Source organism: Octopus bimaculoides, chromosome 3, assembly GCF_046866305.1.
Source record: "Octopus bimaculoides isolate indiv1 chromosome 3, ASM4686630v1, whole genome shotgun sequence".
Classification (NCBI taxonomy): domain Eukaryota; kingdom Metazoa; phylum Mollusca; class Cephalopoda; order Octopoda; family Octopodidae; genus Octopus; species Octopus bimaculoides.
The window spans coordinates 98,554,337-98,566,836 of record NC_142930.1 but is presented as its reverse complement, the minus strand read 5'-3'; the positions used below and the strand labels follow the sequence as shown (position 1 = coordinate 98,566,836).

Genomic DNA, 12,500 nt, shown 5'->3' with positions numbered 1-12,500 from the left:
TTTAAAATTATTTATTCTTTCCCAACATGCAAAGTAGGCCTAACTTTCACTTTGCTTATAGCCTGATAATTATAGGCTGTTCTAAATCCAAACAGATGCACATGATGATCAAGGTACTTTCCCTTTTGTGAATTTGATGGTTAAGTGATCTATAAAAAATTTATGATTATACATACATTTGTGTGTATATATATACACATGTGTTTGTGTGTGTGTGTGTGTGTATATATATATATGTATATATATATGTGTGTGTGTGTGTGTGTGTGTAGCATATATATATATGTGGATGTGTACATATAGATGTGTATATATATATATATATATATATATATATATAGATAGATAGATAGATAGATAGATAGATAGATATGTATGTATGTATATGTGTGTATGTATAAACATATACATGAATACACATGCACACACATATGCATTGAATTATCCTTCAACAGTTTATATCTTTCAACTGTCTGCTGTTGGTTGACTCCACTAGTTCTTTATACATTTTTGTCTTGATACTGTTACTAATTTTGTCATAGATTTTGAAACATTCTCTCTTCTTGCCATAAATTTTCTCTTGATTCACCTGTATAGCTTGCTCCATACCTTTCTCACTAATCTATATATGTCTGTGTTTCAATGTAAGTGTGTACGTTTCTGTATATAGATAGATAGATAGTTAGATAGATAGATAAATAGATAGATAGTTTGATAGATAGATAGGTAGATAGATAGATAGTATATGTGTATATATATATATACAGAGAGAGAGAGAGAGAGGTAGATAAACAGATATGTTTCTATATATATGAACACATGTACACGTGCACATGCATGCGCACATATATTGAATTTCATTTTAAATAAGAAAAAGTCTATAGGCCTGAGACATCTTCCGTATTTGTTCTGGTATATGTTTGTGTATTTACTTATACTTGTAAATACCAGATTGACATTAATGCACTTTTCATATTTGTCTCTGATATCTCTAATTTTAAAATCTGGAGATATTGCCAGCAGCCATTTTTGTTTTCATTTATATTTATTTATTTATGTATCTGTGTACATAAGCATTGCTACAAATACTTTCATGGGTTTTATAAATGTTTCAGCTAAAAATTGTAATTTTCATTAAGAGAAATCAGTCAAATGCAAATTGATTTATAAATAAATATATATATATATATATATATATATATATATATATATATATATATATATATATATATATAAACATTTATATATATATATATATATATATATATATATATATAAACATTTATTTGACATTTCTGTCTTACAAATTGATAATATTGTTAGGTGTTCTAAGTACAATCACTGAATTGTGCAACACTACTTTGAATACAGCTGTATTTAACATAATGTTCACTTAATGACGTTTATCTCTGCGAAAAGAAATTTTTGATATTTTCTACGAAAGCTTTCTGAGTAGAGTTGCAGAACCAATAGCAGACAAGAGCAAATCCCAGATTTATGTTATTATTAGCTGCGATTTGAACTCAATAAAACCAAGAAAAGATCAATTATATATAAGATGTATGGAAATGTTGTTGACATATTGTATTGATTCAAGATATTTGATATATTGGTCCATGATCAAAATTCACTCTCATCTGCGAACACATAAATTATAGCTCTTCTAAACATCTAACCTAATAGGTTATATCAGAAAGCAGCATTAATGTATTTCCAGTAATACCCTGGTTTACATATGTACATATGCATATGTGTGCATGTACCATCATCTGCATCACTTGTATATGTTTGCATTTGTGTGCATGTGTGTGTGTGTGTAGCATTAACTGTTGGAAAAACAAGTACTCAATACCATGATGATATTTCAACCAAAATAAAATACATATATATATATATATATATATACACACATACATACATACATAAAGACATATATGCATAATATATTTATTTATACAACCTCACTGTAAATTCATCATGTGTGACTATGTCATAGTAAATACATCTCTTGCAATTTCATTATATGTAAGCCAATGCATTGTCAATAAATTCATTGTCATGTTATCTTTCTTATCCACAGAGTTGCTACATCACTAAACATTATTTAAAGTTTTTATTCACATAGAATATATGTAACGTTTCAGAAACATTTACAAAAATAATTCACAGATAAAAAAAAAAGAAAAAAAACTTCTAGCTGGCAATCTAGAAATTTTTAGAATTCTTTAAAGAGGCACAATGAACAAAAAAAAAATGAAGTAATACTCAAATAATATATCTCCGCTGTAAAGATTTCAAATGAAAAAGAATATTTAAGAAAGTGAGATGAGAACTCAACACATTCTGAATATCAGAATCATTAAATACTGAAATATTTAAGAAATCTTGCTCATATGAGGGGTGCTGAAAAATTCCTGGCTTCAAGGGTATTGTGAAGGGCTTGGTTAGAGGCCCAACCTTCTGAGTTCTTTTACAGGCTTAGAAAAAACTGAAGGACCACTGCAATATGTGTATGAATATGAGAGGGGAATATGTTGAATAAAATTATAATTGACTGATCCTCCTGTATTTTCTTCAACCCAAAACCAAGAATTTTTCAGCACTCCCTCATAATTTGTCTGTTTAGATTGTTTCTTTCCTTCTCCATTTTGAAACAGTGTTATCTTCAAACTGGATTTTTTGTTTGTGATTCTATTTTTAAAAAGTAATTTTAATTTGTTAATTTGTATATATGCTGAGTAAATTTGATATTAAATATATTTTGTCTTAGTTCTTTTTCATTGTTCATCAAATGCAACATATTTACTATGCGAACAAAATGTTTAAATAGTGTTTAGTGATGTATTTACTCTGCAGTTGAAAATTATGATGATGAATTTACCAATGATATATTGGCTTGTGAGGGATGAAATTACCTGGTGATATATTTATTGCAATCTAATTACTCCTGATAAATCTACTGCAATGGATTTATTACACACCATTTATATGTTTGAATGCACAAATGAGAGAAAAATTGTACAGAAACCCTACTACATGTATCCTAATAGGGTTTATTTATTCTTGTTTTGCATTCCTGAAACTGTTAATTATGTCCATTCAATCATTTATTTGCCACACAAAGGTTTGCACTTAGGAAAAATACTTACTGCATGAATGGAAAAGTTCATCAGATTCAAACATATATATACAAAACGACACACACACACACATACACACAGAAGAAGAGATAGATAAATAGATAGATAGACAGACAGACAGACAGACATATATACAATGTGCACAAAGAGTAGTACAAAGATAGATGCTTAGGTGCTAGTTATAGTTAAGTATTATAAAGAAGCAGTTTGTTGCAAAGGATCACATCACTTATGCCAATAATACACTTGATAACATTTCTATCCCTAAGAAAATGTTAATTTCAAGTGTTCATTCCAAATGTTCAGGTTCATGATCACAAGAAAGGCTCAACCAAATATGCTCTTTTGTACCATATCAGGCTTTAATTCCTGACATATATGACATATACAAACATGTATATGATATATATTATAAATTTCTTGCAATGATTTTAAAGAAGGTACATTGCTCATGGCACAGTGCCTCACTGAGGTGATGTTACTTTCAAAAAGCTACGATTACATAGATTTAGAGGAAACAAAGGCAAGAACAGAAGAGATTTTTAAAAAATTAAAACAAAACAAGAAAACTGTTATATGTGGTGGTTGGGCTTACTTCAAAATTCTGGTGGATATTTATTGTGCTGTTGTTTATCTTTCGTGTCATTATTATTTTTGTTAATGTTTGTGTCATTATTATTTAATATGAGAGTGTTGGATTGTATCTGACTGTTTAGTTTTTTTAGTTTAGAAAAAGAGAGTTTGATAATAAGGGGATTTGACTGTGATTTCTACCAAATAGAACAAGCACATTGAGGCACTTCCATGAGGTAAAAATAACCAAAATTATTCCTTTAATGAATGGTATTATTTTAACCACCATCATTTACTGCAAATTACATAAACCCAAAGTAATATTATAAATAGCAGAGATTCAGATAAGTGCCAACATCAGTAACAACCTTTATAGATAGCTGTTTTAATCACTTTCTGCCTTAATCGTTTTGATACCAACTGACCTGAGACTGCTCTAGGTTCTGTGATACAAACTTCCTGTTTAAAGTGATCTAAATTGAAACTTTTCATTAAAATTTCAAGTTAATTTGTCTCAAACAACATTTTTTTTTTAAATAATGGCAAAATTATTTTATTAAATTCTTCATTATTTTCAAAAGTAAGTGAAACAAAGACAGTGTATTTTAACAGAAATATGGTAACAAAAAGGTTGATCTCTGCATGGTCTAGTTATTTAATTATTTTGTGCTCATGGATTTTCACTTTCTAATATGAAATTACTTCGATTGGTTGTAAATGACAATGGTAAAGCATTAACCAAAATGTGCTTCATTTGTTTTAAAATTAATTGAGATGAAGTATTATTAATATTGATATCCTTTACTGATTGAATAACTTGGATTATTATATTTCACAATGAAACCTTAATGTAGACACTAGATTTGCCAGAAATTGCAGCCAAATCTTCTTATAATCATAACCTACTATTCAAAACAAGAATCACATGCACTTCCATATTAAACAACAACAAAGATATGAATAACAATGACTATAACAAAGAAGAATAATTAACATGAAAAGCAATGCAAAAGATTTGGAATCCTAGATATTTAAAACAGAAATATGAAAAAAGTTTCATGAAAAAAATTATGATTGAAGGTGCTTATTTTGAAATTTTGTTAAATCAAAAGCTACAAGAGTAAAATAATTCAACAACACTAACATGAAAATTCAAGTGTGTGATATTTTTGAAAACAGAAGTGACAAAGAAATGAGCAGCCAAAGCTGGAGAGAGGAAATAAACATCACAGGAAATAACAATCACTTCATTGAAACAGGATGATATCCATGCTGAAGTTTATAAATAAGACAAGATGAAATACATTTTTATAAAGGCATATATTTAAATAGGAATTATTACATGTTTACAATATATTCCTTGTAGACCGAACACAACGGTCATGTATTTTGGGCTATAGAAAATCAGGGAATATTTTGATTGCTTCTATTTCCATTATATATACATATATGTGTATGTGTGTGTATTTACACACACACATATATATATATATATATATATATATATATATATATATATAGTCACTTAACAATTCATAAGTCAGAAAAAATATGAACTTGTATATTTGTCACTAGAGTGGGTTTATTAATCAAGACCTATTTCAGCCAATTGTAGCAATTGGTTTCATACTGGGTATTTGGTAGCCACATATTAGATAACAGGGTACTTAATTAATACCACAGAGATGAGAGATATGTGTGTGTATATTCATATATATACACTCACACACACACACATATGAGGTGCAGATGTGGCTCTGTAGTTAAGATGCTCGCTTCAGGTTCAGTTTATTGTGGCATCTTGAGCCCTAAGCAAGTCAAAGCCTTGTGAGTGAATTTGGTAGACAGAAACTGAAAGAGGCCTGTCAATATTATGTATGCTTATAGGTGTGTGCCTGTGTGTACATGTGTGTGTTAGTATCTCCTTGTCTTGACATAACTCATTAGTTGTAAATGAGTGTCAGCAGTGCGTTTCATTTCTAATCTGTAAAAATATGCCTGGCCAAGGGGAAATATTGCCTCACTTGGAAGCTGGTGGGTGTTTGTTACAGGAAGGGATCTGCCTCATTAAATTTCATCTAACCCATGCAAGTATGGAGAATGGACATTGAAACAATGATATAAATAAATATATATATATGTTTATATATATATTAATATATCATTATGATATAATAAACATATATATATAAATGTATGCATGTATCATAACATAAATATAATTACTGGTATCATTTATGTCCATGTTCCATGTGCGCATGAGTCAGGTGATCTGATGTCATCCAACAGGTTCAAAGACTGCATCATAATCCAGTGTCTGCCTTGGTATAGTTTCAATAACTGGATGCCCTTCCGAATGCAAACCACTTTACAATGTGTACTGGGTGCTTTTTTCATGACACTAGCACTTGTGAGTTCACTATACCTTTTCCCAGTGCTTGCATTGGACAGATGTCCTCTCTCGATACGGTGTTAAATTACTTGTTGCAGCCCTTTGTCATCTTTCATAAGACTAACTCCAGAGATCACCCTTCACTTTTTTCTATACCTACCTTGGTTTTCACCTTCTGTAAGCTCCTCCCACTTGTACCAAAGGGTACTCTATTTCCGACTCTTAGTCTCTACATACATCACATGTCCATACCAGCTCAATGTTTTCTCTATCATAATACATCTTATTCCTCTTATATCCCAATTTTTTTCTCAGCTGATTTGTGCTTCATTTTTCCTCATTACAGATCTAGTAGAACATTCTCACCACATTATTTTTCAGTTTCTGTTCATCTTCTATAATCAATTCCCTTATTTATACTATTATGCAACTTTATGCATCACAATTCATTCACAAATGTCACACAATCTGCTGGAATAGGAGAGAAAACCTCATTGTTGCCAGCAGAAGTAAAAGATCCTTGATCTCATGTTTTCACTGTTCAAAATGTCACCATGATCATTGATGAGTATAAATTTTTTATTCACATTATTTACAATGTAATAAAATAAATATTTAATTATGCTTCCTACAAGTATAATATACTTAGAAAAAATGTAATTATTTTATATACTCTAAAGGCATGTGAATGAAAATTGAATTTATGTTGCTAAACAGTTAACTTTTTAACTACACAGTCATTATTTATATATTGTCAGTTGCTTCAAATTGTGGATCGCATTGACAATGTAATATAGTAATGCAACATAATAGTAAACTATTCTATCATTTGATGGGCAATGGTGAATACCAGAAGTGGTAGAGCAAAAGACATAGCTAAGAAACCTAACAAGATTTTGCCATTTAGTCAGCTTAGACTTTTTACTTATTCGTATCTTTACTTCATTGGACACTAAACTCTGCTTGTGAAGACCTGTTGAGGCAAGTGAATTGATATTGAAATCAAAATAGAACCAAATTCGATGATTGGCACCCATGCCAACCTCTCCTTCATTGGACACTAAACTCTGCTTGCGAAGACCTGTTGGGGCAAGTGAAATCGAAATCGTAATTGAACCATATTTGATGACCAGCACCTGTGTCAGTGGAGCATTAACAGCACCATCCGAGAGTGATCGTTGCCAGAGCAGCTGTCTGGCTTCCGTGCTAGTGGCATGTAAATAGCATCATTTGAGCCTGATCGTTACCAGTGTCGCCTTACTAGCCCTTGTGCCGGTGACATGTTAGAAAATCATTCAAGTGAGGTTGTTGCCAGTGCCGCTGGACTGGCTCCTGTGCAGGTGGCATGTAAAAAACACCATTTTGAGCATGGCTGTTGCCAGTATCACGTGACTGGCCCTTGTGCCAGTGGCACGTAAAAGCACCCACTACACTCTCAGAGTGGTTGGCATTAGAAAGGGCATCCAGCTGTAGAAACTCTGCCAGATCAGACTGGAGCCTGGTGCAGCCATCTGGTTCACCAGTCCTCAGTCAAATCGTCCAACCCATGCTAGCATGGAAAGCAGACGTTAAACGATGATGATGATAATGATATATATATATATATATATATATATATATATATATATATATACACATATAAGTTTTTTAAATCTGCTTTTCCTTGGTGGCAAGGGTTGGGCGAAGATTTATTGAAATTACAGTTTACAGCCAGATGCTATTCCAATCACTAACACTCATACATGTATGATATATTTGTAAGTTTTTACAAATATACATGTGTGTGTGCATATAATTTATCTTCATATGTATGTGTGACTCTGCTGATGACTCTTGTCTCTTTAGAGACCATTTGATATGTGTTACTTACTAAATTCGAACATCTACTGGCATGAAAAATATAAGTTCCATTCAAGTATTGGAAGAGAATATAATTGATTGTGTCCTTACATCAAAATTTGAACCTTAAGTTCCATTCAAATATTGGAAGAGAATATAATTGATTGTGTCCTTATATCAAAATTTGAACCTTATGGCAATGTCGGAAGCCATTTAGAGATCAATTGAGACAATAAGGCAAAGTTTTTAAATCTGCTTGAAAGAGGAAAAGGAAAACATTTTCTAGAAATATCACAAGTAAACCCAGAGACATGTTTTGTGATTACATGATAAACTTAGTCAACTGGCAGGAGACCTAAGGATAAACCAAGAACAAAATGGCTGGATAATATTTATAGTCTCAATTGGTCATACTAAGGAATTCAACCATAATGTCTAATGACAGCTGCTCCTATTAGGCCTCTTTGGAGGAAGTGCCTAAGGACTCTACCCAAGTGACCCTCCTAGGTATAGTGGGGGAAGAGGATGGAGTGATGACTGGTTGGGTAGTGCAAAATATCATTGTTAATTATACAGATCCATATTTAGCTGCTCTCAGATTAAAATTTTGTTATTCTTAAAATTAATTTTTTTCCCCCTATGCAAGTGTGATATGTTATGACAGTTGAAACCACTCATGTACAATGTTTTCATTTTCACATTTGAATTAACTTTATTTTTTAACCTTATGGTGGCATTACTGGTAGTTGACAGGAGGACTGTAGGGAACTACTTTTTGAAATATGATACACAGGTGGTTAAAAATGTTAGTTTTCAACCATATTGTTTTGGGTTCAATCCAACTCTGCAACACATTAGGATTTTAAGTGTTTCCTACATGGCCTTGAATTGGACAAATTCTTTTGAGTGAAATTGTGTAGGTGGAAACATTACAGAAGTCCATCAAAAGGACTTAACCTGTTCTTGGGTAGTGAACTTAATCAGTGGTCCATTTGACACAACCTGCTGGCTTTGGGTGCCTTTAGTGGATTCCACTCAGTTGTAATCATTTAATACTGGTTCCTTGTCTCAGGATACCTTTGCCCTTTCATCCCACACATTAGAGAAGCTCTGAAATGGGTGATGGGTGCTACTATCACATTCCTTTTCAATTATAGTCAAAGAAAAAGTAAATAATAAATAGAAGCAAATTAAAAAACTCAATCTTTAGTCAAATGAGTCTTCATAATAATAATGATAATTAAGATAACAACTGTTTCAAAATTTTGGCACAAGGCCTGCAATTTTAGTGAGAAGTTATTGACTGGTTCTTTATTTTATCAATGAAAGGCAAATTTGACCTCAGTAGCTTTGAAATTTAGAACATAAAGAACTGGAAGAAATGCCACTTAGCATTTTTTCCAATACACTAACAATTCTGTTTGCTAGCTGCCTTAATAATAATAATAATAATAATAATAATAATAATAATAATAATAATAATAATCCTTTCTACTATAGGCACAAGTTCTGCAATTTGGGGAGAGTGGGAAGGCAGTCAATTAGATCAACCCCAGTATGCAACTGGTACTTAGTTTATCGACCCCGAAAGGATGAAAGGCAACGTTGACCTCAGTGGAATTTGAACTCAGAATGTAATGACAGACAAAATGCCACTAAGCATTTCACCCGGCATGCTAATGATTCTGCAGCATGCTGCCCTCAATAATAATAATCTAAGTACTAAGTCTTATAATTCTTGAAAAGAGACCCTGTGAGACCTTTGACAACAGGTTAATGTCTGCTCTTACAGAATAAACTGAAACGGGTAAGATCAAGAGCTCTGAGAAGTAAAATTTCATAATGATAATAATAATATAATTTAAATGCAAATCAAGTAAATAGAGGAAAGGATTAGTGGATCTTTTTGACACGGTTACTTGATCAGAAGAATGAAATTTAAACTCAGCAGGACTTGAATTCAGAACGTAAAATGTCAGAGCAAATATCATAAATCATTTTGTTCAAAACTGCAACAATTTTACTAAATCAACATTGCTGTTTGGTTTCAGTAGTGTTTTTGTACTACAAAGTATGTGTCCTCTAAACAGGACTAGATGACTGTGGTACTGAAGCAAAAATAATTTTTAACTTGGGCACATGGATGTAGATTTTGTGGGCAGAGTATACATTAGTAAATCAAAATCAACTCTAGTACTTACTTTAGCAATGCTAAAAAGATGAAAAACAAAGCAGACATTAGAGGGGATCCGAGTTTAATCCCATCAAGGTCAACTTCTCTTTCCTTCTGAGGTTGTTAAAATAAGTTCCAATCAAAAGTAATAATTACTACTTCTGATTCAGACTCAAGGGGAAGGCAGTATCATCAAATCCAGTAATTTACTGGTGCTTTATTGTATCAGCCCTGGGTGGATGAATGCCAAAGTTGACTTTGGCAGGATTTGAACTCAGAATATGAAGATTTGTGAGGCATTTTGTCTGGTACTCTAACAATCAATTCTGCCAAATCAACTCCTTTATAATGATGATAATGATAATAATAATAATACTTTTTTTGTTGCCCACAGGAACCCATATATTCAATATTAAACATTTTAGAAAAGAGGTTATGAAATATATGGGATGTGTGTACACAGACACACACAGATGTATATATACTCATCCACAAAGAGTTGAAAAGCCATCACTTGGATGGAATAGAAGTATCCCACTGTACTGACCGGCTTCCTTTCTAATCACTCCTGCAACCTGGATTCTACAAGGTTTCTTCTGTGCATCTGTAGCTTCAAATTGGATTTCCATCATCCTATTTGTATTTACTTGAGGTTAGTCTTTTTCTTTTTAGTCCCCTCTTTCTTTTCTCTGTGGCTCCCTGTCTCAATCTTCCATTCCCTCCCTAGCATCACATGACAAAGCAGTACTGTTGATGATCACAATCTCTTCCTGTTCCAGGCACTCTTTGGCCTTTGGATTGTTGTCAGTCTCTGGTGCTGTTTACAGTGAAGATGGGATAATTTTACTTGTTTCCACTCTAATCTCTGACTTGGCAACTGTTGCTGTTTGGGGAAACAGTAACAGTGAAGGTCTCTTAGGCTTGCTGTTGTTGCTATTGCATTTGCTACCGTCCAACACTCGCTTTTCTGTCTTTCGTTTTCTCCCTTAAATGGTACTTATTACTACGTACATAGCCAGTAGATCTTCTGCCCTATACCATCAGTTAAAATGACTTTCTCTCTACTCCTTCAATGGGATATAGATCCAGGGTAGCATTACGGTTTTTCAGGTGCCAATAGGGCTTATATGTCCATATTGATCCCATCCAACCACATATTATTCCAGTTCACTTCTGTACTCACCTCAAACCCATTACTAGTGCCTAAAGAGGACAAGCCAAATGCTGATGTTTATGCCAATATCTTTGATGGAGATTGTAGCATTTTTAAGTTCATGTATTACTCCCTAGCATGTGAGCAGGAATAGGGTGTGCACTAACACCACCTGTCTTCTTGTCTCAACAAAACTCATACTTCTATATATCCTGCCTTGGTAGACAGAACACACATCCTACCACATAGGGCCAGAACTGTTTTTCAGCTCTTCCTTTGAAGGTATACAGAAAGCTCTTGTTTTACAACACACAGAGAAGTATCATCTTCTTCCTTGTCATTCTCTTGATAAATTCAACAGGGGAGGAGATACTAGCTTTTGTGATGCATCATACCCTCTCTCTCTTTTCTTTTCTTTTCTTTTTTTTTTTTTTTTTGAGCTGGATCAAGTTTAGTCACTCCTTTCTTCCATAACATTAGTAAATGATGATAAAATTTTACTGTTGCCATTTTTGGCAAGTGTTATTTTTACTTAATATTGCTCTTTGTGTCCGACTCAGCACACGTAACTAAATTTACTGTATGTATGATTAATAAGCATAGGTGTTTGTTTGTTATCATTAATACTACCACTACTGTGGCAAGCATTCCTTCCTGCCAGTTCTGAATCAACCGTTTTGCAATGTATGAATTTTGAAAATGTGTGACAGTTTTAAAACGTCTGAGAATAGAACTTTTCTATTCCCCAGTTACAGGAAATTCACTTGAGTCATTTGGTGGTAAATCAAACAAACAAACAAACAAACAAAAAATCCTTACATTCTCATCAATTAATCTTGAAGATCTTTTGCATGAATTTCTTTGAAAACATGATCATTTGCACTATACAACAACAACAGTAACAACAACAATAATAATTTGTTGTTTCACAATGTTGAATGCTTTGGCAAAGTGTTGCATACATTTTGTATCAACCTTAGTGATATGATATTGTGATAGTTTTTGTATTGTTTCATAGGCTTAGGTGAGAAACCTTGCTATTGTATCATTTTTGTTTCATGAATCTTTCACATTGACTCGGTGGTAGAGTATTGAACTGAATACATAACAGTATCAGATTTGGTGCCTTACTGTTCTGAGTTCAATCCTTGCCAAAGCCTAACAAATTAATTTTCTCATACCTCTGCAATTGAATGTTACAAAAAAAAAAGAATAATAAAATAAAAATGA

The 12,500-nt window shown here is 32.5% G+C and overlaps 1 protein-coding gene across 4 annotated transcripts in view; it reads left to right on the top strand.

Annotated features, from left to right (window-relative positions):
• The window catches only part of LOC106883361 (regulator of G protein signaling 7), a 325,930-nt gene that overhangs the window by 290,257 nt on the left and 23,173 nt on the right, over window positions 1–12,500 (top strand). The window contains exon 17 of one of the 4 annotated variants that reach the window (XR_016241150.1): window positions 10,512–10,769. The exons of 2 other annotated variants lie outside the window; for them this stretch is intronic. Coding sequence is in view for 1 of the 2 variants with exons in the window: in XM_089349411.1 (XP_089205537.1) it covers window positions 10,512–10,556 (45 nt within the window). In the remaining variant the exon portion in view is untranslated. Of the gene's footprint in view, window positions 1–10,511 lie in introns of all 4 variants that reach the window. One more of the 4 variants, XM_089349411.1, reaches the window with a different exon arrangement.